The sequence below is a fragment of the Boleophthalmus pectinirostris genome, unplaced genomic scaffold (genome assembly GCF_026225935.1).
Source record: "Boleophthalmus pectinirostris isolate CB_2022bp ecotype Guang Dong unplaced genomic scaffold, ASM2622593v1 HiC_scaffold_7, whole genome shotgun sequence".
NCBI lineage: Eukaryota > Metazoa > Chordata > Actinopteri > Gobiiformes > Gobiidae > Boleophthalmus > Boleophthalmus pectinirostris.
Genome location: NW_026571473.1, coordinates 3,200,730 through 3,226,251, shown reverse-complemented (window position 1 = coordinate 3,226,251; position 25,522 = coordinate 3,200,730). Strand labels below are relative to the sequence as shown.

Genomic DNA, 25,522 nt, shown 5'->3' with positions numbered 1-25,522 from the left:
AAAGGAGACTAAGGAAATTATTTTTGAGATCTTAGCGTTCAAACGTGTGGGGGGGAAAGACATTATAATAAAAGCGAGCGATGTAAGCAAGAAGTGCGCGTAAAATGTGCAAATGAAAAACGCGTCGTGTATCAACATACGTATATCAAGAGCTGCTGTCAGACTTCAAAAAAAAAAAAAAAAAAAAAACGTGACATAAAACGAGCTGTAGCCGCGGAATAAATTGCGCGATCTGTCACATGTGCGTAAGAAGCGTGAATTGGCTCAATTATGAAAAACGGCTAATGTATAATTTGGTGACACTGTCAAAAGCAAAGTCTGACATGAGAAAATGATGGGAAAAAATGAAAAATAAAATTGAAATCTATGATGCTGTGAGAAAAAACAGACCACATGTATTCAAGATTTTGCTACCTGTAACCACTGGACGCAAGTTTAATTTCTTTCTCTCTTCGTCGCTTTTTCCACGTTTTTGAGCTTGCCTTAAACGCAGCTTCTAAAAAAATAAGAATTCCTAGTGAAAAAAATCTTCAAAACTAGTCTAAACATTTGTGGAGCTGAGTTGCAAAAACACAGTCCATTAGAAGCCCCCGGTGTTGAAAGATGAAGTGATGCGTAAAAGGCGCACACAAGGTCCCCAAACTCCAAAACACAGCTCCAAATCAAAACGCACAGAATTCCTTGTATCCAAATTTCCAAAATTTATTCATTTCAAACTGCATATTGAAAAAAAATATACTCAGCTGAAAGTGTAACTGTTATAAGGATGGTATTAGTCCGGTATATTTACATGAAGCGGTTGGTAACAGGCCAACATCAAATTTCAAATACAACTACGTGGGGGTGTGGATTTGGAAATTAAAATATTACAGAGAATATACAGAAAATTGTACAAATCAATTAGAAAATAAAGAGACTCCAACAAGCGTCTAACATATGAAAAGTGGGAGACGGAAATATAAATTAACAACCTATTATTATTATTATTATTTATTATTATTATTATGAGTTTAATTCAAAAGTTTAGTAGGAAAAACAACCCCAAATGAAACAGTGCTCGGTCCCTTACGTCCCTTTACGTCCCAGTGTTTGCATTTATTTGAACTGGCCTTTGCTTTAATATAAAAACAAACCAAAAAAAAATAAACAACGAAAGATTCAAACCTCTTGCAAACATTTTTGATTGTAATGTTTTGTCTTTGATAAATACTGTACAAAAGGTGATTGCAATAATAAACCCACTTTTTGTTCTTCCAGGCGGTTCAAGACTCCTCGCCCTTTTTATACAACAGTTCGCTCTCTGTACAAAAATAGTCCCGTGAGAGGTCCATATTTCTCTATAGAGTCTACATGTGTGTGAGGGGCAGAGTTCCGTTGATCGTCGTCCCCGGTACCGCGCTCTGATAGTGCCCGGACATGTGTAACCTGCTCTGGGCGCTGGTATCGTTCACGTCCGCGCCCGGGAGGTACATGCTGATCATGTCCCGCAGGTCCCCGCTCTGGCAGCCGGTCTGCGCCGCGGGCCGGTGGGACGAGGAGGTGACTACGGGCGGGCTGGAGCTACTGGACTCGGACTTCACCCCGCCTCCGGACGCGGGGCCCATGCTCCCCAGCGCCGTCATGGTGGGCTGCTGCGTGTACGACATGGAGTAGGTCGGGGAGCCGTTCATGTAGCTCTGCGTACTCGTCATGGAGTTGTACTGGAGCGCGTTGATGTCGTAGCGGTGCATGGGCTGCATTTGGCTCGCGTTGTGGTGGTAGCTTAACTGCTCCTGCATCATCCCGTAGCCGCCGTTGGTCCAGCCGTTCATGTGGGCCGCGTAACTGTCCATGCGCTGGTTCACGTTGCCAACTCCCACTCCTCCGACCCCCGAGCCCACTCCCATGCCGTTCCCCCCGGGCGCCAGCAGTCCCCCCGGCAGCGTGTACTTGTCCTTCTTCATCAGAGTCTTGGTTTTTCTCCTGGGCCGGTACTTGTAGTCCGGGTGTTCCTTCATGTGGAGCGCGCGGAGCCGCTTGGCCTCGTCGATAAACGGCCTTTTCTCGCTCTCGGATAGCAGCTTCCACTCGGCCCCCAGTCTCTTGCTGATCTCAGAGTTGTGCATTTTGGGGTTCTCCTGCGCCATCTTCCGCCGCTGACCCCGGGACCAGACCATAAACGCGTTCATGGGCCTCTTCACTCGCTCCGGGCTGTTCTTTTGGTTGTTCCCCGAGGAAGAGTTGTTGTTGCCCCCCGTGTTGGTCTGGGGCGCCGGGGGCTTCAGCTCGGTTTCCATCATGTTATACATTTTTAGTCCGGGTTAAAAAAAAACAAGCGGTAAACTAGTCCAAAAACACAAGAAGAACGCGCTTCGGGAGACGTCTTAAAAAAAAGTTACCTGGCGTTTAGTTTTTTTCCCCGTGTAACTTTGTCTCTCTCCCGGTGCCAAAGCGAGTCTCCACGCTCAGTCCTGCGCGCCTGTCGTCTCTTCTCTCTCCCAACAGCTCCGCGCTTCTCTGCCTACATCCACAAAAATGTCCTCTTTCCTTTTCGCCGTTTGTCTCTCTTCAACTCCGCGGCGGAAAAAGAGGAAAAAAAAAACAGATCGACAACTTTTGCGCTCCTAGCTGCCGCAACACCCGAGTCTTGACAAACTCCAGATAGTTTTTGAAACAAGTTAATAGACAACCATTCATGTGACGGGGGCTGACAGCGAATAAATGGCTAGGACCTGGCCAATCGCGTGCGCCCTGCTCCCCTGACACGCCAATGGGAGGCCGTAATTTGCATATGGGGGCGTGGCGTGCCTCGGCTGCCCTGGGGGACGCTGGCTTCATGTGTGAGCGAAAGCAGAGTGCAGCGCTCCGGGAGGTTGGTGGATACTTGTGTGTGGATACTTCTAGCAGCGGCAGAGGCGCGGGGAGACGAGGTGGTGCCATGCGTAAAAAGTTGGATTTAGAATGGCACGGTGAACGGCTCCGAACAGTGGGGAAGCGGCCAGAGAGGGTTAGAGGTGCTTATAGAGATAGAGGTGGTTAAAAGTTGCTATATTAGATCCAGGAAAACGCGGAGGACTAGTCTGAAAATGTTTTTTTTTCCCCTTCTTTTTTATATATATTTATATATATATAGATGGAGGAGTAGTTCACGCTGCTAAATGTTTCCAAACTAAACATAGAAACTAAACATTTTGTTGCTGTTTTTTCCTGATCAATCACTAAATCACTAACTCTGTTATTGCAGTAACTCTGCAATAACTACACCTAAACCTTAATAAAGCATGAATAAACACTCAAGCTTAACATGAACAAAATATTAAACATGATTCAGTCTTTATAAACACTCTAACTCTAAACTTACCTTAAAAAACGATTTGTTCATTATGAATTAAGACTTTATTAAGGCTAATTACAGTGTAGTTACTCTAATAAAAAGTATACCACTAATTATTTTCCTTCAAACTCATTGTGGCAACTTAAAAACTTGTATCCATAAGTCACACTTCTCTAAACTTTACGCAACTGAGTGAATTTAAATGCCAGTGTACACTTGGAACCACTTAAAAATACACTTCAGTGAATAAAGTTGTAAACATTTCACTTTTTCATTTTGTAAACTTGACTAAAACGTACAAATTGTTCTCCTCAAGTTGGTCCACGGCTTTAGACGAGACACGACAACAGGGCGACTTCATCTGTTGTCTTTAAGTTAGATATTAGCCTGTATCAATCCTCAAAAAGCAATTGTTCCAAAAGTTGACATCAATTCTTTCAACAGCTCCCTGGGTATTGAAAACGCCTTGCTCAAAGTGAATGCCCTGACATGACTTGTGTAAACTCCATCGGCGATCAGTGAATGGAGTTTAGATGTTAAAACTATTTAGGTTCAGAATGAGGAGACGCTAATCCAGAAGATGGCTCCCCTCTCCCTCTTTCCCCCTCTCCTCTCTCCTCTCCCCTTTTTGTCCGCTCAAGTTGAATGCCAACACACACTCACGCAAGAAAGACACAAGTTGTTAGTGGGAAAAGACGGAAGGGGGGGTCGGGGGGGTTGCGGGTTCGAATCTCGACGCAAACAAGCGCGTTTTGTTTTGGGGATCTGTCGCTACGTCGGACCGTACAAAGACGACTGTGCCACCAGTGTCCTTCTTTTTTTGCTTAGTTGTTTTTCATGAAGTAGTAGTAGTAGTAGTAGTAGTAGTAGTAGTAGTAGTAGTAGTAGTAGCTCGAGGCAATGCATACGACCCAGCAGGGGGGATATGCAGGTACTACAGTATTTTAACATAATGCGAATAGCTGAGTGCATGCATGTTAATGGGAGTGGAAGGCTTAATACGGATCCCTGCTTCATTTACAATAGTTTGCATTGAGCTCAAGGAAGTTAAAATGTAAAGACACAACAACTTATCTTAAGCTTAGAGGGATTTGAAACAATGCACTTCCTAAATGAGTTCAAGATTTAGCTTAAGGTACTTTTCACACCGATATTTACTGCCGTTTAAAAGCACGGAAACGTGTCGAGTCGATCTAAAGTTGGCGTTTTTATTGGTAGTACTTCGAATTCATATAGGCTACGCTGTTTGTCATTATAATCGCACGTGCTGCTTGCTCGAAACGCGAAAAACATCGGCAAAACTTTGTAACTCAATTCACAATGAGCGAATGGTTTACGGGGAATGAGTCAGGCTTAGTCACTGCTTCATTAAACGGTTAGAAATTAGGGTTAGGATCGTTTAAGCAAACCTAAATCCGTCTCAAAAAGCAGTTTGTGTGAGTTCTGTGTTCGTTCGTGCTTTATTAATGTTAATTAAAGCGGAGTTAAAGCAAAAAGACAGAAGATTTGGTTGGTTTGTTGAGATTTGAGAACTTTGCACAGAGATTTGATTTCAGATGTTGCTCTAAAGTTAACAAAATGCTGGTTTGTGACTTCAGTGAGTTCAAAATCAGGTGAAATTGTGTTGAAATTCTAAAATTCTCAGCAAAATTTCTGCTTTACTTTGGAATTTTAACCACATGGAGCTGAATCTTCCATCTCCACAGCCCCATAGCACAAACATCTAAAGCTATTTTCTATCATTTTCCCACTAGAATTTCTCCCAAACTCTCCGTATATATATTTGGACTCGTATCGTGCACCTGCTTGACGTCACAAATGAGCTTTTATTGTTACTATAGTCTCGTTTCACTGTGATTCTGAAGGGGTTCTTGCTGTGTGACGCTACTGCCGCCTACTGGACGCTGCGGGAACAACAAGGCCACTCTCCCAGCTCAGAAAGAGATGATCTAAGAGGCAGGATTCAGAGGATTTTTCAACATGATGGTGTAAGAAATCAAAACACAACGTGATCTTATATTTTTTAACAGAAATTTAGTTTTGTTTAAGGCGACGCAGTTAAATTTGAACTCCAAGTAACTGTCTTAAATGTGGGTCAAATCCATCAAGTTTTCTAAAGCTTAGACGGTATTTTCAAAGGTGATAATGTCAACTTACTGAATTATAATTCTATCTACAGGTTGAGTATTTAAAAATATGAACAAATTTTTACTTTCCTTTTAAGAAAAATAGGCTGACTTCAAGTGACAGTGTAAAGTGAGACAGAAAAAGGTTACACTCTGAAAAACACCAAATTATAGCTGTTGTGTTATAAATTCTGAATGTTTGGCTTTTTAATTTATGTTTAGAATTTAATCTCTTACTTTTAGGTTGCGTTTTGGTGTGTTTTTCTGATAGACACACACACATTTTTTGCAGATAATACTGTACATTTCAAAATAAAATCAGGTTTCTGAAATAGTACACAAAAAAGCATTTAAAATTTCCCATTGACCAAAATGCCACATATCTAATTTTTATATTCATATTTTTTAATAATATGCATATATTAGGGTTATTTTCAATAGTTTTTAACAATATGAATATAGAAATGTACTGGCTATTCCACTTTTCTAGTTACAAGTTACATTTTGTAGATTTTCCAGATTTTCCATTGTAATTTTATGGGAATTCTCAACACATCTCATTTCCATATCAATACTTTTTTAATCATATGCATATAGTAGGGTTAGTTTTAATCATTTTTTAACAATATGAATATAGAAAAGTACTGGCTATTCCACTTTTCTAGTTACAAGTTACATTTTGAAGATTTGCCATTATAATTTTATGAGAATTCGCAACACATCTCATTTCCATATTAATATTTTTGTAATCATATGCATATATTAAGGTTATTTTTTATCATTTTTAACAGTATGAATATAGAAATGTACTGGCTATTACACTTTTATAAGTTACATTTTGTAGATTTGCCAGATTTGCCATTATAATTTTACGAGAATTCAAAGTTTCTCAAGCACTATTATTCCTACTTATTTTCGATTTAATTTCCCCCATCTGTAAATGCTCGCCTCATGAATACAGGGCCCTACAAACACCTGACATAATCTCACCCGGGCTAATTCCTAATTGAAACCGAACAGATCCCCGTGTATTATTTTGTTTTTAGTCTTTCTATAATGGCAGGAGAGTACCTAAACCCCCCCGACTGCCCAACCAACCAACCGACCGACCAACCAGCCCGCAAATACCCCCTACTCATTCCACGCTTTTATTGTGCCCCTCCACCTCTCCTTTCTCCACCTCTCCCCCCTTATATAAGATTCATCTGGCGGCTAATAGGGCGACACATGCAGCTCGGGGCTCCCATTCGAATGCATGGGCTCCATATCTGCATGAGAGAGAAAGAGAAGGAGAAGGAGGGAGAAAGAGAGAGAGAGTGAGTGCTTCCCTGCGCTAATCTGCTTAGTATAATAAAGGGACGACCAGCGGGGGCCCCGGTTTGAGGAGGGGGGCCCCCGCATCCACAACGGGCCCCGAATAAAAACCACCTCTGAAAATAAAAACAGGGAGAGTAACAGAGCATACAGAGGCATACAAGCAGGTATACGGATAAGGCTGTAGCGGGGATTATAATGGGCGAGTGATAGCCGTAAATTAAGTAGAGATGAAATTGGAAGGGTTTCTTTTTTCTTTTGCTTTTTTTTTTTTTTTTTGCGTGCACGTTCGAAGAGAAGCCGAGGAGAGGTTAGGGCCAAACATGCGATTCTAGAATAAACATTTCACACATTTTGATTGTCGTAAAGGATATAAAGGACGGAACGTTAAACGCGCGTGAAAATGCGTTGAAATTCTATGGGAAAGACCAAAAGTGGAGCTATAAGCGAGCACAAAACCTTCACATGTTTTGGAGAATTTGAATAACGATAAAGGCAACAATGACAATGTAAAAATGCAAAAACAAAATGTTCATGTGATTTAAGGATAGATTGTATAACAGGTCAAACAAGATACATACAAGAATTCTGAATAGAAAACAAATATTCTAAGTAATGAGACAAATTAAAACTATTGTCACAAAAGACAGACATTTAAAATTCTGCAGAAACCAATTGTTTTTATGGTTAAAATGTCAATTCTAACATCATTTTGTCACATTTGAACCGCACTAAAACTGTATTTTATATAACAAAAACTGTGTACTGCTAAATATTCTTAATGCACATTATAATTGGAGAAGGTTCGTAATTGATTCTTGGGTGTTTTGAGATAATTAGCGCCCGGGCCGTTGTAGTGGCCGTCTCCGTGGCGACCTAATGACAATATAGATAAGAGGGAGACAACATATGTTTCTTACGCAGCGCTCACGTTTACAATTTGACGACTTATGCTGGTTTACAATTGTCGAAAAGAAAAAAAAAAAAAAACACACCCGCACTAATAAATGAAATAGCTATAGGTTACAATTTAAAAATAATTCTGTATTTGCTTATAAGAAATGCAAATTTCAGATACAAATGGCATTTATAATTTCAAATGGACAAAAATCTGAGCAAAACTTAAAGGTATCAATGTTGTTTTTTCATATAATTATAATGGCAGAAATGAGTCGAGTTAAAATTCACTATTAGGACTATTAGGAAAAGTCCATTTGAAGCACAGAGAAAAATTCTAAATCCAAAATTCAAATTCAAAATCTGCTGTTTGACTATCCCCCAAACGTCTCCAAATCAAATCTTTGCACAGATCAGTTTCAGCGCAATAAATTATGGATATTTAACGGAACATAATTAACAAATGACACCGGCGGAGTCCCACGGGGGTGAGGGGGGGGGGGGGGGGGGGTGGGGGTGAGGGGGTGAGGGTGTGTGTGTGTGTGTGTGTGTGTGTGACAGGAGGCCCCGGGGGGAGAGCCGCGCGCCGCTGCCGCTAGGGGCCGTGCCTCCAGCTCCAGCTCCGCACGGTCCGCTCCAAAGCTCCAGGCACAAACTAAAAGCCTCCGCTCCCCCGTGCGCCGCCTGCGTGTGCGCCAAATTTACGCACAAGACACAACAGCGCGCGCAAATCACTTCAGTTACCCGCAAAAAAACTCTCAGACAACCGCTGACAACGCGACCAGGGCCCCAGGGTGAGAAAACACATTTAAACTATTTTTTTGTGAATGTTATTTGTGTATTTTTAGTGTTTAAATTAGAATCAAAATCATCTTTTCGCTTCATTTAAACATAAAATTCAATGTGTATTTGCCATTTTTTAAAACCTATGTTGTCATATTTTACATTTACAGTTTTTATAAGACATTTCATGATTAATGTTCTGTACAAAACTGTTGCCAATAAAATATTTAACACGTGCGTAATTGTCTCTGTGTAATTACAGTGCGTAAAACCTGAGCTGTCAAATCAACTTTTACGCATGGCGCTCCGAGGATGTCATGTTTCGGAATGTGGGGACTGACAATTGTTTTTATTAAGATTATCAAATTTAATTATGTTGTATTATGTATTTTATTTGTTTTTGGGTAAAATGTGTAAAAACGTTGTTAATTTGCGGGCTATTTGAAACTTGAGAGAAGAGGAAAAAAAAAAAAAAAAAAAAAAAAAACTACGGAGGCGTTTCAAGACACGGCACTAAATTAAAATCCTATTGTTTAATGGTCATACATAACAAGCGCTAATAATTGTAAACGCGCTCGTAATAATTGCTGCTAATAACAGTGCGGTGAGTGCGTGGGGCAGGTCGTAAATCACAGACGCGCGGTGGGCAGGAGCGGCAAAGCGGCAAGGCGCGGCAAAGCGTTATAAAAACAAGCCGCTCCCAGCCCCGCGCTTCTCCTCACGCCGCGCGCTGTCATTCCACAACACGGGCCACACGCGCGCACACGCACTCCCCACACACACGCACGCGCACGCCACCGCCATCTAAGCACCACCGCGCGCAGTCAGCCAGTCAGCCGCGCATGTAGGCTCAACTTACCGCCACTTCGGGGAGTTGCCTTCGCTTCCTCGTCTTGATTGGCACCAATAACATTTTCGCTTCAAAACAGACATCCTCCTTCCTTCCTTCTTTCCTTCCTTCCTTCCTCTCCGTCCCCCCCCCCCTCCACCACCACCACCACCGCAGTTCTCCGTATTCCAGAGCAGAGCGCGCGTATCCGAGGGCCACAGCGACGGTGCACGGACGGCGAAAACCCGGGATCTCCGAGCCGCGTCGCCTCGCTCCTTCCCCGGGTGTAGTAGGCAGGTCGAGGCGCGCGCTGGTGTGTGGAGCGCCGTGTCTTCTCTCGCCGGAGTCCTGCAACGAGAAAAAGCCGTTTATGGCGACACACATTGTGAAAAGGGGGCCGATTTAAAAAGGAGAAGAATGCGAGCAAGAACAACAAAAGTCAGTTATAGCGAAGTCTATCTTCCACCCCCTAGCTTAGCCCACATAATAAGCAGGAAAGAGCCTTATATTCTCTTCACTGGGTATTCACAGATAATTTGAAGCCATTGTTTCTGCCACAGATGGTTCTTTTTAATACAATAACGCTGCGCTTTGTGAATGGCGAGCCCACAATAAAAATCTAAAGCGTCCTTGTGAATACCCATTTTGTTCTCTCTTGTATGGGCCTAACAAAAGCGCCAGTGAGGTAATGGCCGCCGCATTCACACACGCAGAATGGGGATTTGATAAAGATTTTTTTCTTTTTTTTTTTTTTCGTTTTCTTTTTTCCTGCCTTTTTTTTTTTTTTTTTTTTTTGCACAAAGTACGCGGCAATGTCAAAGAAAGTGACACGGCCTAAGTAAAAAGGAGAGAGGAGAGCGCGCTGGTTCCTATGGCAGCAAAGACCTACACTTTATTAAAAATACTTCTACTATTATTATTATTATTATTATTATTATTATTATTATTATTATTATATTATTATGTACTTACTAATCGACGTTTTTACGCACATGCATCCAGGCTACGTCATTGCCAATGTCACTCAAATCTAACGTTTTTATGGATTCATTCAGTGCATATAATATCCTCAAATGAATTAAAAGTACAGACAAAAGTATAAGCGTACAGTCGGGTTTGGAGTAAAAGGCCGATACCAAATATCAGTAGAAAAGAATCGAAACAGCAACAGGTGAGACGGTTTGTTAAAAATGGGGAGTGTAAAGGTGTTTTTTTGTTCATAAACAGGTGATGTCGCGCTCTCAGGAGTCACCGTGCGTGTTCGGGTAACTCTGAGGTGTTTAAAGTTCTGCAAAGAAAGTGTGCAAATGTTTCGAATGAGTGAAATGTTTGTGGTTTTTCCATCCACACGTCAAATCGGTCGATAAATAGACATTTGACTTTCCCGCGTCTCGGTTAAACGCAACAGGGAGATGTGTAGTGTTGCGATCTGTTATTTAAAACACTGAAAACGAATAATGAATATGACACACAATGTGCAAAGTCAGGTCCAAAGTCCGGTCCACGGGCTATTCACGGTCCCAGGTCAGAGTTAAACGGGCCTTAAAAGTGAAGCAATAACCGAACTGGACAGAACTGGTCGATATAGAGCTGATTTTTTCAAAGCGCAGTGTCTGGTTTGCGCTCCCGCCTCACAGCAAGAAGGTTCTGGGTCGGACTCCCGGACCACCCAGACCTTTCTGTGTGGAGTTTGCACGTTCTGCCTGTGTCTGGGTGGGTTTCTCCGGTTTCCTCCATCAACCCCAAACATGCACACACTGTCAAAAACAATATCTAAGTGCAAAAACTCAAATCTAGCCAAGTTAAAATGACTTAAATTAAGAACAATTGACTTTATTTGAGTAGATTCAACTTGACCAGTATGGAATAAGTGTTTTTTTTCTTAATTCAAGCAACATTTATTATAGACACAAAGATTTATTTTCCTATTTTAAGTGTAAAGAGTTGTTGTTTTTCTTGTCTTAAGTGTAGCACGATGTATTTTCATGTTTTAACTACAAAAAGTCTTGTTCCATTGGTAGATCGTTTTACTTGTCAAGTGAAGTTTGTAGAATGCCTCAGTCGTCCAGGTAGAAGGAAGAAATTCAATTTGTCAACTGGACAAAAAAAGTTGATTTGGTTGAATACCACCAGCGTCTGACCAGAGATGAAGAAGCATCTTGGATGATCTGCGAAATGTTTTCAACTGAATCAAATTTTGTTCAGTTGACAAATTGAATTTCTTGTTTTGCCTTGTCAAGCGAAATTTACCTAAATCATGATTTTAAAAAAAAAAATCTTAACTGAATCTTAACTAAACTTAATCTTAAGGTTTGGTTTTTACAATGCAAAAGGTCAAATGCTCCAGATAATCGAGGACTTGCTGTGGGACGAAAGGTGGAAATGAACACTGATGTTACAACCTGGTACAAAACATCTCTCCTGTTAAGATTAATGTCCAAATTGAGCACTGTCCCTGTCTCATTAAACAAAATAACATAAAATAAATAAAGAAGTAAATAAATAGGTATTTCTAACCAAGACTATCTGGAGATCTGGAGATGGTCCCACTGCTCCTGATGGTTTGACCCGGACACACTGAAGGGCGGGTCGAGTGCAGAGGACACGTTTCCATTTCCAGGGACAATAAAGTGACCTGTTACCGAGTTTGTGTCACGTGACCCTGCAGACCTGTGAGTGACAGCTGTCAATCACAATCATCTGGAGGCGGGACTGAGCTGGAGAAGACCTGAAATCATCCAGTAACGGGATGATGCTTACTTGACTGATTGTGTTGCGACAGCGCTCTGAAGGGGGAGTGACTTAAAAATGAACCTTAAAAACCATGTTAAAAGGTTGTTTTTGGTGAATATAGAGTTTTCAAAACAATACAAGTTAATATAGTGATCTAATTATGTGTCACTTTTCAGATGGAGGGTGCACCAAACACTTTTGTCCATGGAGATGTTATTGCTTCATCACAAATGTTTCACAGTATGGCATTAAACCTTTCTATCTTCATGGAGACCAAACCAGACCAAGTTACAGGTCAGATCTGTGGAGAGGCGACCCCACTCACAGTCAGAATGTCTGTTTTTTGAGGTATTTTAAGCTATGAAACCACCTGTAATTGAATAAATGTAAAGCAGATCAGTTTAAAGTCACACTGTGGAACATTCCAGGCAGAGCAATGATGTATCCATAGAAACAAGCAGGTGACACACTGCAAAAAAACAATATCTAGGTAAATTAAAATGACTTAAATTAAGAACATTTGACTTTATTTGACTAATTTTGTCAAGTAAAATGATCTGCCAGTGGAATAAATGTGTTTTTCATTCAAATAACATTAGATTTTGTTTCTTATTTTAAGTGCAAACAGTTGTGTTTTTCTTATTTTAATTGTAGCAAGATGTATTTTTATATTTTAAGTACAAAAGTCTCGATCCTCTGGTTAATCATTTTACTTGTTTAGTGAAATTTACTCAAATCATGATGAAACTTTCTTAATTCAAGTCATCTTAACTTGGCTAGATTTGAGTTTTTGGTTCCGGGCAGTGTTGGGAAGTTTACTTTTAAAATGTATTCTCCTACAGATTACAGATTACATACCCCAAAATGTAGTTTGTAATGTAATCCATTAAATTACTTAAAGTGACTAATGTAATCTGAATACTTTGGATTACTTGATATTGTCATGTTTTTTAAAACTACATGAATGTATCAACCACATCCTGAAAATTCTCTTTGGTTTTCTTCAAATTGTCTGTTGAGCCCAAATCTCCATGAACAGACTTTTGTTTGTTGTAGAGAAACAAAGACGAGGAAATTTTAACCATATTAAAATTATTATTGATAGAGAAATGATTTTGATATGAGATCACTGCTGCTTTAAAGTCTGTCCACCTACTGTTAGTGTCATATTGTTTAGTTCTGGTTTAGTCCTGGTTTAGTCCTGGTTTAGTCCTGGTTTAGACCTGGTTTAATCCTGGTTTAGTCCTGGTTTAGACCTGGTTTTCGTCCTGGTTTTAGTCCTGGTTTAGACCTGGTTTAGACCTGGTTTTAGTCCTGGTTTTAGTCCTGGTTTTAGTCCTGGTTTTAGTCCTGGTTTTAGTCCTGGTTTAGTCCTGGTTTAGTCCTGGTTTAGTCCTGGTTTAGACCTGGTTTTCGTCCTGGTTTTAGTCCTGGTTTTAGTTCTGGTTTAGACCTGGTTTAGACCTGGTTTAGTCCTGGTTTTAATCCTGGTTTAATCCTGGTTTAGACCTGGTTTAGTTCTGGTTTAGACCTGTTTTAGACCTGGTTTTAGTCCTGGTTTTAGTCCTGGTTTTAGTCCTGGTTTTAGTTCTGGTTTAGACCTGGTTTAGAACTGGTTTTCGTCCTGGTTTTAGTTCTGGTTTAGACCTGGTTTAGTTCTGGTTTAGACCTGTTTTAGACCTGGTTTTAGTCCTGGGTTTGTCCTGGTTTTAGTTCTGGTTTAGACCTGGTTTAGACCTGCTTTAGTCCTGGTTTAGTCCTGGTTTAGACCTGGTTTAGTCCTGGTTTCTGTCCTGGTTTTAGTTCTGGTTTAGACCTGGTTTAGTTCTGGTTTAGACCTGTTTTAGACCTGGTTTAGTCTGGTTTAGACCTGGTTTAGTCCTGGTTTAGTCCTGGTTTTAGTCTGGTTTAATCCTGGTTTAGACCTGGTTTAGACCTGTTTTAGTTCTGGTTTAGACCTGGTTTTTCTGTTTAGTCCTGGTTTTAGTCCTGGTTTTAGTCCTGGTTTAGTCCTGGTTTTAGTTCTGGTTTAGACCTGGTTTAGAACTGGTTTTCGTCCTGGTTTTAGTTCTGGTTTAGACCTGGTTTAGTTCTGGTTTAGACCTGTTTTAGACCTGGTTTTAGTCCTGGGTTTGTCCTGGTTTTAGTTCTGGTTTAGACCTGGTTTAGACCTGCTTTAGTCCTGGTTTAGTCCTGGTTTAGACCTGGTTTAGTCCTGGTTTCTGTCCTGGTTTTAGTTCTGGTTTAGACCTGGTTTAGTTCTGGTTTAGACCTGTTTTAGACCTGGTTTTAGTCCTGGTTTAGACCTGGTTTAGTCCTGGTTTAGTCCTGGTTTTAGTTCTGGTTTAATCCTGGTTTAGACCTGGTTTAGACCTGGTTTTAGTTCTGGTTTAGACCTGGTTTTAGTCCTGGTTTTAGTCCTGGTTTAGTCCTGGTTTTAGTCCTGGTTTAGTCCTGGTTTTAGTTCTGGTTTAATCCTGGTTTAGACCTGGTTTAGTCCTGGTTTTAGTTCTGGTTTACCTGGTTTACCTGGTTTAGACCTGGTTTTAGTTTGGTTTAGACCTGGTTTTAGTCCTGGTTTTAGTTCTGGTTTAATCCTGGTTTAGACCTGGTTTAGTCCTGGTTTTAGTTCTGGTTTAGACCTGGTTTAGACCTGGTTTAGACCTGGTTTAGACCTGGTTTTAGTCCTGTTTTAGCCCCAAATGTGAAAACAGGAAAATACCTCCATGTAATCCATTTATTTCAACCAAGTAACTGTAATCCAATTACCACTCACTGAAACAGTAACTGTAACTGAATACAGTTACTCATCATTTGTACTCTGATTACATAACACCGGTACATGTAATCTGTTACTCCCCAACACTGATTATTTTAGGAACGTAACTGTACAAAACAGGAAGATGCATGAATAGAATTTGTTTTGTGTATAATTCCTTTTCTCATTTTTGTGGAACAGTTCAAAAGCAGATCTGTTGTGTTTTTTTTTAGAGCTTTGTTTCTCATCAGACTCTGATTACATAACAGATTACATGTAATCTGTTACTCCCCAACACTGGTTTGATCGCCTGGGCCTTTGTGTGTGGAGTTTACATGTTCTCTCTTTCCCCCATCCAACCAAAAAAATGAAGCTCAAAATAAATACAATAAATACAGACTCTGAATCTTCGAGAAAAGTTACACAATATAATAAATAAAGTAGAAGATGTAATAAAGCTCCTCCTTTTGCGTTTTGTTTTCTCGTCGTGGTCGTGGCCCCGGTGCGACGGCCTCGACTAAACGTGCGTCTGGAGCCCACGCCGCGTGTCAGTTGTAATTAACTCATGGCTAATCAATAAAACGTTTAACAGAGCGACGGGACGACAAAGAGGAGCCCAGACACACACACACAGACGTCACCCATCACACCAAGGTGAGAGCAGAGCTGTCAATCACCGAGCGGCGGGGGCACCCTGGGGGGCTCTGGAGGAGGGAGAGGTGGAGTCATATATGAGGTGTATGTAAAAAGAGAAAGAAGTGTCATCACCGCCGTCGTTGTCTCAGGTCGACTTCTAAAAGGACAGTGTGGATTTGATTTTAAAGGTGCACTGTGTAACATCACCTGCTTGTTGCTATGGATACGTCATCGCTCTGCCTGAAATGTTCCACAGTGTGACATTAAACTGCTCTACTTTACATTTATTCAATTACGGTGGTTTTAGAGCTCAAAAAAATACCTAGAAGCGTCGCCTCTCCACAGATCTGACCTGTAACTTGGTCTGGTTTGGTTTCCATGATGGTAGAAAGGTTTAATGCCATACTGTGGAACATTCCAGACAAAGCAATAAACCAGGACTAATTCAGGACTAAACCGGGTCGAAACTGGGTCTAAATAAGGACTAAACCAATGACTAAACCAGGACTAAACCAGGACTGAACCAGGACTAAACCAGGACTGAACCAGGACTAAACCAGGACTAAACCAGGACTAAACCAGGACTGAACCAGGACTAAACCAGGACTAAACCAGGACTGAACCAGGACTAAACCAGGACTAAACCAGGACTAAACCAGGACTAAACCAGGACTAAACCAGGACTGAACCAGGACTAAACCAGGACGAAACCAGGATGAAACCAGGTCTAAACCAGGACTGAACCAGGACTGAACCAGGACCGAACCAGGACCAAACCAGGACCGAACCAGGACTAAACCAGGACTAAACCGGGATGAAACCGGGTCTAAACCAGGTCTAAACCAGGATGAAACCAGGATGAAACCAGGATGAAACCAGGACTAAACCAGGACTAAACCAGGACCAAACCAGGACCAAACCAGGATTAACCAGGACTAAACCAGGACTAAAACAGGACTAAACCAGGACTGAACCAGGACTGAACCAGGACCAAACCAGGACCGAACCAGGACTAAACCAGGACTAAACCGGGATGAAACCGGGTCTAAACCAGGTCTAAACCAGGATGAAACCAGGACGAAACCAGGTCTAAACCAAGACTAAACCAGGTCTGAACCAACGACTAAACTAGGACTAAACCAGGACTAAACCAGGACTAAACCAGGACTAAACCAGGACTAAACCAGGACCAAACCAGGTCTGAACCAGGACTAAACCGGGACTAAAACCAGGACTAAACCGGGACTAAAACCAGGACTAAACCGGGACTAAAACCAGGACTAAACCAGGACTAAACCGGGACTGTGACGGAGCGCCCGTGTTGCTCCGTTATCGCCCGACTGGTGCGTCTTCATCTGGCCCAAGACGCGCACAACGCTCCCCCCGTTTTTACTGTTAGACGGTTTTACGCAGGAGCCTCGTGTGTCTCGCCCACGTCCACTCACCAACATCAGTCTCCGCACTGTTCTCTGGTTCGGGGGCCAAACCGAGGCACTTCCTGGTTGTGCTTTAAGTAGCGCATAGTGGCGCACTCAAGGTGGACATGTGATCGTGGACTCGACCATTCTGGTCTATTCGGGGTATTATTTTGGGTTTTTAAGTTATTTAATGGAATTTATGTTAACCTTATGAGAGGTTCTTTAAGTTATTACCTCCGCCAAGGAGGTTATGTTTTTGCCGGCGTTTGTCTGTTTGTCTGTTTGTTTGTTTGTTTGTTTGTTTGTTTGTTTGTCTGTTTGTTTGTTTGTTTGTTTGTTTGTTTGTTTGTTTGTTCTGTTAGCAACATAACTCAAAAAGTTATGGACCGATTTTGATGAAATTTTCAGGATTTGTTGGAAATGTGAAAAGGAAGAACTGATTTCATTTTGGGGCTGATCCGGAAGAAATCCTGGATTCTGGATCACTTTGAAATTTTAGTTAACATTGTGGTAAATGGGGCCAAATATTTTGTTTCTCAATATCTCGGTTAATTATTGACCAAACCCCATGAAATTTGACTCAGGGATGGACAATGGGATCCTCTTTCATATTCCAAAGGCTGATCCGGATCTGATCCAGAAGACTGATTTTATCGCAATTTATATAAAAAATGGGGGTAGTCCTTGGCGGAGGTCTGCGCTCTCTGACTGCTTTTCTAGTTTTTATTATGATTATTTCCAAGTTGATATATGTTCATCAAGACAGTTTGTGTATGTTAATTCCTTTAAAACCCCATTTTTGGTTAATTGGTTAGCCCGGGGGGAGGGGCTAAGGGGTATAAAAGGAGGTTTGGGAGTCTGTTTTCGGCCTGACTATGTAGGTGCTGGCTACTGTAAGTGTGACTATTGTAAATGTTGTTGTAAATACTTCTTTTAGTAATGGTCAAATGAAGCTTCATGACACACTGAAGTCTTTCATCCAGTTGGTTCACTCTAGCACAAAGCTTCTAGAAGTTTCATTTGCTCTGACAGGACGTCTACTGGACACAAAAATATCAGTTGACATGAATTTGAAGTGTGTGACATTTTGCAGAAAGTCTGTGAATAAAACTGTCGGCAAAATAAAGAAGTATTCAAAACATGTATATGTAGTGATGCAGTGTACTGTGTATCTATATACTGGCAGTATGGACAATGATTATTTGAAAATGATGAAAATAGAAATCGCAGCAAAATCCAAACCACTTCCTGAATCAGTCACGTGGTACAGCCGGGCAGCGAGGCTTCGGACGTCATCATTTTCAGCTCCTCCCCTAAATGAAACGAGCCTCGATACTCACATCGCGGACACGCCCCCTCCCTACTCGACACACGCTTCGAAGCCTCGATACGGAACGTCTCATCACTAGCTCCAGTCGTTTGGGAGTCTGTTTTCGGCCTGACTACGTAGGTGCTGGCTTCAGTAAGTGTGACTATTGTAAATGATGTTGTAAATACTTCTTTTTGTTGGACTTTTCCACTGTAAATATTCCCCTCTGCACTTGAAGCTGTGGTGTGAATAAAAACCCAATTAAGTGAGGTTTTTCGACTACATTTATTTCGAACGAACCCGTGACATTTGGTGGCAGTGGTGGGATTTAGGGACTAAACTGGGTCTCAATAAGGACTAAATCAAAGGTCTAAACCATGTCTAATAATAATAATAATAATAATAATATTTTTAAAAAATTATAATAATAAAATGTATTTATTAGGCGTCTTTCTGGACACTCATGTTTCCTTACAACAATAAATACAAAACATAAAATTAAATACAATTACAAAACATACAATTAAAAACATACATATAAAGTGGGCAGTGTTGGGAAGGTGACTTTTAAAATGTATTCCCCTACAGATTACAGATTACACACCCCAAAATGTAGTTTGTAACATAATCCATTAAATTACTTAAAATGAGTAACATAATCTGAATACTTTTACTTGATTTGCTGTAGAGAAGCAAAGATGAAGAAATCTTCACATAAGATGTTTTGTCTGCTAAAAGAAAATAAAAAGCCCAGACTTTACTGAACCAAATTAAAAATATTATTGATAGAAGAAGAGGAAACACGTCCACACAGCAGGATTTAGTCCTGTTAAATCCTCTTTTAGTCCTGTTTAAGTTGTGGTTTTAGTCCTGGTTTAGACCTGGTTTAGCTCTAGTTTAGACCTGCTGTTAGTCCTATTTTAGTCCTGGTTTAGTCTGGTTTAAACCTGGTTTAAACCTGGTTTAAACCTGGTTTAATCCTGGTTTAGTCCTGGTTTAAACCTGGTTTAAACCTGGTTTAGACCTGGTTTTAGTCCTGGTTTAGTCCTGGTTTAGACCTGGTTTAGACCTGCTTTTAGTCCTGGTTTAGACCTGGTTTAGACCTGGTTTAGACCTGCTTTTAGTCCTGGTTTAGTCCTGGTTTAGCCCAAAATGTGAAAACAGGAAAATACTGCCATGTAATCCATTTATTTCAACAAAGTAACTGTAATCCATTTACCACTCACTGAAACAGTAACTGTAACTGAATACAGTTACTCATCGTTTGTACTCTGATTACTAACTCCAGTACATGTAATCTGTTACTCCCCAACACTGAAAGTGGGACAGTGCAGCTGTGGTTGGTGCTGTGCTGGAGTGAACAGGCCACTCTGAACAGGTGTGTTTAGAGTTTGTCACCTGTAAAATATGAAGTGCTCCACTGTGTTTTTAAACTCCATACACCTTCACTAGAATCACATGGGTAATTTCAGCTCTGGAATTGGCAATCTCGACTAAACTGTACAAACCTAAGATATGTGGCAATGTCTGTTTAACATCTTCTGAAATCTTCAACTAATGTGAAAAATGTCTTAACACATCTTAGAGTAAAAAAAGGCAGATATGTTAACCACTCCGCTCATTCCCCAGTGTTTCCCTCACGCACAGACGGAATTAGAAGAAGCTACAACTGCAACGCCCAAAGCAATTTCCAGTTGTCATTGATTGGAACTTCAGTGACCAGTTTAAAGACTCGGTATCTACAAAAGTGTGGGAACCAAAGCTCGTAATAACACTGGAAATGGACTCAAAGAAAGAAGAAGAGAGAGGATCATCTCAGCTCGGGGCTTTACATGGACGCCGGGGTTTTATCTGATCACAGGCATCACAGCGGCGCTCGCATTAGCCACAAGAGCACTTTTAATTACAGAATGATCCCTGAAGGGTGATAGCACGTCAGCTGGCTCAGGGGCGACTGGCATCGCACCAACACAAGCCACACGGGTTTACTGAAGCAGCTCTGTGAAACACACAGTTTAGGAATATTTTTAGAGAAGAAACTCAAATAGGAAGTAAGAACCCGTGTGTCATTCGTTCATTAGTTTTTCAAAATAAAACCAAATATAAGAAAACGAAAGCGCTATTGTTTTCTCCATTATTTGTCTCCAAAACCAAAATGAAAAAAACGGATGATGATTCATTTTTTCAGTTTTCGATATTGTGTTTAAATGAAGAAAGGAAAAAACAGATAACAGCCGTTTCCCGTTTACGTGACTTTTGTGACTGCGACACCGAACACATACAGACTGAACCAGGACTGACCCAGGTCCAGGACCAGACCGGGACTGAGACCGAGACCAGACCGGGACCAGACTGAGACTAAGCTCAGACCAGGACCAGACCGAGACTGAGACTAAGATCAGACCGGGACCAGACTGGGACCAGACTGAGACTGAGACCAGACTGGGACCAGACCGAGACTAGGACCAGACCGGGACCAGACCGAGACTAAGCTCAGACCAGGACCAGACCGGGACTGAGACTAAGATCAGACCGGGACCAGACTGGGACCAGACCAAGACTGAGACCGAGACTGAGACCAGACTGGGACCAGACGAAGACTGAGACTAAGACCAGACCGGGACCAGACCGAGACTGAGACCAGACTGAGACCGAGACTGAGACCAGACTGAGACCAAGACTGAGACCAGACTGGGACCAGACCGAGACTGAGACCAAGACCAGGCTGGGACCAGATCTGTTTTTTCATTTTGGTTTTGGAGACAAATAACGAAGAAAACAGTTGTTTTTTTGTTTTCTTATTTTTGGTTTTATATTGAAAAACGAATCAACTTTACTCCAATTTACTAATTCGTGTGTCATTCGTTCCACGGATTAGTAAATTGGAGTAAAGTTGATCACTGACTGGTGTTGTCACGTTACTCAAATGTCAAACTTGATTTACTCACACGGTGACCAGATTTTCAACATAAAAACTGAAACATCCCTGGTTTTGAGTGGTTAGTGATAGTAAAATTGTGAAACAAGTGCGAAATTAAGAAGAATTGTTCTGCTCTCAGCCCTTTCACGACAAACATGTGAGTCTGTATAATGACATTTTCTTTATGTTTTGGTAATTTTTAAGCAGTTTTTCTGTATTTTACCTAAACAAATAACAATGTATGGCTCTTTTTACTGTTGGGAGGTTTAAAATTGGTCAAAAATAGAGACATCTGGAGCATTTCTTTTTGTATAAATGTGCTGGGACAGAGGACACAGGGCTTAAATGTCCGGAGTAAATCGAGACGTCTGGACACACTGTTTACTCAGGAACTCACTGCTATATTCAGTCCTCATTATGACAACAAAACAACAACAAAACAAAACAATAAAACCCCGTCAGTTTGTAATAGTGTAGAATTTTCAACACAAAATAAGATATCCATCCATTTTCTTTTGCTTCTACTACTACTACTACTACTACTACTACTACTACTACTACTACTACTACTACTACTACTACTACTACTACTACTACTACTACTACTACTACTACTACTACTACTACTACTACTACTACTACTACTACTACTACTACTACTACTACTACTACTACTACTACTACTACTACTACTACTACTACTACTACTACTACTACTACTACTACTACTACTACTACTACTACTACTACTACTACTACTACTACTACTACTACTACTACTACTACTACTACTACTACTTCTGCTACTACTTCTACTACTTCTACTACTACTACTTCTGCTACTACTACTACTACTTCTACTTCTACTACTACTGCTACTACTACTACTACTACTTCTACTTCTACTACTACTACTTCTACTACTATTACTTCTGCTACTACTACTACTACTACTACTACTTACTGCTACTACTACTACTACTACTACTACTACTACTACTACTACTACTACTACTACTACTACTACTACTACTACTACTACTACTACTACTACTACTACTACTACTACTACTACTACTACTACTACTACTACTACTACTTCTACTACTACTACTACTTCTGCTACTACTTCTACTACTTCTACTTCTACTACTTCTGCTACTACTACTACTACTACTTCTACTACTACTACTACTACTACTTCTGCTACTACTACTACTACTACTACTACTACTACTTCTGCTACTACTTCTACTACTACTTCTACTACTTCTGCTACTACTACTACTACTTCTACTTCTACTACTTCTACTACTACTACTACTACTTCTACTTCTACTACTACTACTTCTACTACTATTACTTCTGCTACTACTACTACTACTACTACTACTTCTGCTACTACTACTTCTGCTACTACTACTACTACTACTACTACTACTACTACTACTACTACTACTACTTCTGCACTACTACTACTACTACTTCTGCTACTACTACTTCTACTACTACTACTACTACTATTACTTCTGCTACTACTGCTACTACTACTTCTACTACTACTACTCTTACTACTTCTGCTACTACTACTACTACTACTACTACTTCTTCTACTTCTGCTACTACTACTACTACTAATAATAATAATTTTAAAAATAATAATAATAAAATGTATTTATTAAGCACCTTTCTGGACACTCACGTCGTCTTACTGCAATAAATCCAAAACAAAAAATTAAATACAATAAAAAAATTTAAAAAACAACATACAGTTAAAATGTCCATATAAAGTGGGACAGTGCAGCTGTGGTTGGTGCTGTGCTGGAGTGAACAGGCCACTCTGAACAGACGTGTTTAGAGTTTGTCACCTGTAAAATAGGACGTGCTCCACTGTGTTTTTAAACTCCATACACCTTCACTGGGATCACGTGGTGCCTGGTACAAAGCATCTCTCCTGTTAAGGTTAATGTAAAAATTGTGCACTGTCCCTGTCTCAAATAAATAAATAATTAAATAAATAAATGAACCGAACCGTGACCTCAAAACCGAAGTACGTACCGAAACGTGATTTTTGTAGCGTTACACCCTTATAATTAATTCATTCCAGAGCTCTATATCTTTCAATACATAACACTTTATACTCTATTTTTTTTAAAGGCGTCTACAGTGTTAGACTTTTTTTAAATCAGCACTCAGACATACTCACCTTTTCTTAATTCTTATCCTCATTTTTACTTTAAAGATGCCATTTTTTTCCTGTTTATGGTCGTACAAGTTTATGATCATCCAAAATAAACCACAATGAGAATGAAAAACTGTAAGAATTTTTTTTTGTTTGTTTTCGTTTAGGATCGTACAAACTAATATTGATAAATGATAAAGAAGACATGATGGTTAGATGGCACAGATTTAAAGCCTCTCTTCTGCCAGTCTGTCTCAGGGCGTCTTTGTCTTCAGAAGTAGGTCTAGTTTACCATCACTGACTGTAGAATGAAAGAATACTGCCATGTATAGCGACTTTTATACACTGTACAGAGCATAAGTGTACAGAACACAGCAGTTCTATAAACCCAGTGCATTAGTGTCACAATTGAAGAGGAGATTCTGGACAGTGGATCATGTTTTTAAATAGAATCTCGTGGCGAAAAACACAGTATACGTATATTTACACATATGTGAAGTGTGGAGAACATCTGTATAGAAAGTATTCAGTCTGTTCCATAGAAAAACTGAAGAATGGATCAATGTGTCTCATACGAGTGTTTTTATGTGCTCTTTTATAATGAGAATATGAAATACACATGGATAATAGTGTTGGTGTTCAACTTAATGTCAGTCTCAGTAAACACAGGCCTGGTGAAAAAGCTGTTCGTCAGTCACGCTTTGGAGTTTGGTCTAAAAGCTTGTTGATAATGTATAAGAGCTGAGAGAGGTGAAAAGCTCGGTCCAAACAAGCAAAGGAACACAGCATCATGGTCTGTGTACTGTATCTTTCAGACTATAAGTGGCACTTTTTTCATGGTTTGTGTGTTTCCTGTGACTTATACTCCAGTGTGACTTATATACAGTGTTGGGAAGGTGACTTTTAAAATGTAATTCCCCTACAGATTACAGATTACATACCCCAAAATGTAGTTTGTAATGTAATCCATTAAATGATTTAAAATGAGTAACATAATCTGAATACTTTGGATTACTTGATTTGCTGCAGAGAAGCAAAGACGAGGAAATCTTCACATAAGAAGTTTTGTCTGCTAAAAGAAAATAAAAAACCCAAACTTTACTGAACCGTATTAAAAATATTATTGATAGAAGAGGAGGAGGTGACACGGTCTGCGCAGCATGATTTAGTCCTGTTAAATCCTGTTTTAGACATGGTTTAGATCTGGTTTAATCCTGCTTTAGTCCTAGTTTAGTCCTGGTTTAGTCCTGGTTTAGATCTGATTTAGTCCTGCTTTAGTCCTAGTTTAGTCCTGGTTTAGTCCTGGTTTTAGTCCTGGTTTAGTCCTGGTTTAGATCTGATTTAGTCCTGCTTTAGTTCTAGATTAGTCCTGGTTTAGTCCTGGTTTTAGACCTGGTTTAGTGTCCGGCAATGAGTGTAATTACCAAAAAAAAAAAAAAAGAGAATAGCCACAAATGTGAAAACAGGAAAATACCACCATGTAATCCATTTATTTCAACAAAGTAACTATAATCCAATTACTACTCATTGAAACAGTAACTGTAACTGAATACAGTTACTCATAATTTGTACTCTGATTACGTAACTCCGGTACGTGTAATCTGTTACTCCCCAACACTGACTATATATTAAAATGTTTCAGTGAAGTGTGGAGAGGTTCTAGTCTTGTGTGTGAGGATCTGCTGCTCCTGTTCCTCCTGTACCACTGTCACTTCACTCTACTGCACATGTCTCCTGCAGAAAGAGCCTCTGTTCTGTCTGTATCATGTCAGTCGATCGCACCATTACTTCTGCACCACTGAACTATTTAACATTGAAACAAACTTATAAAGACAAAGACTGAGAAGACTGAACACAAATGCCCCCAAAAACAAAATCAGATTTTGCAGATTACAAACTGCAAGTCGTGAAATCTGCAGCTGAAAATGAAAATCAAGCAGCAGAAAGAAAGTTTGGAGTGAGAGAGAAACTTGTGACACCAGGAGGATGCACCATGAAACTTTCCTGAAGTCACTGGATGGACAAAGTCTGGAACTTCAGTGACACTGAAACCATCCTGTCGAGATTCAGAAAGACTGAAACTGATGCTGAGTCTAAGCCAAAGATGTTCATTTTGTCTTCTTATATACTTTAACTTCTTGGGTTATTTTTAAAGACAATGCAGTAAAGTGTATTTACCTTTGTTGACATATTTCGGCTGCTGCTGCAAGCCATCTTCAGGCTGACCACGCCTACAGGAAGTAACAACAGCTGATATACGACACGTCACCACCAACAGCGGTGACAGTTCTGAAGATGACTTGT

General features: G+C 40.4%; 1 protein-coding gene across 1 annotated transcript; it reads right to left on the bottom strand.

The window, feature by feature from the left end:
- Nucleotides 1–779: 779 nt before the first annotated feature.
- Nucleotides 780–2,654, bottom strand: sox2 (SRY-box transcription factor 2). Its single transcript, XM_020925118.2, has one exon. It carries the CDS (start codon nt 2,286–2,288, stop codon nt 1,347–1,349), a length of 942 nt encoding a protein of 313 aa, XP_020780777.1. The 5' UTR covers nt 2,289–2,654; the 3' UTR covers nt 780–1,346.
- Between the last annotated feature and the right edge of the window lie 22,868 nt (nt 2,655–25,522).

Coding starts and splice junctions, on each gene's coding strand:
- sox2 (XM_020925118.2), bottom strand. CDS start 2,288: ATGTATAACATGATGGAAACCGAGCTGAAGCCCCCGGCGCCCCAGACC.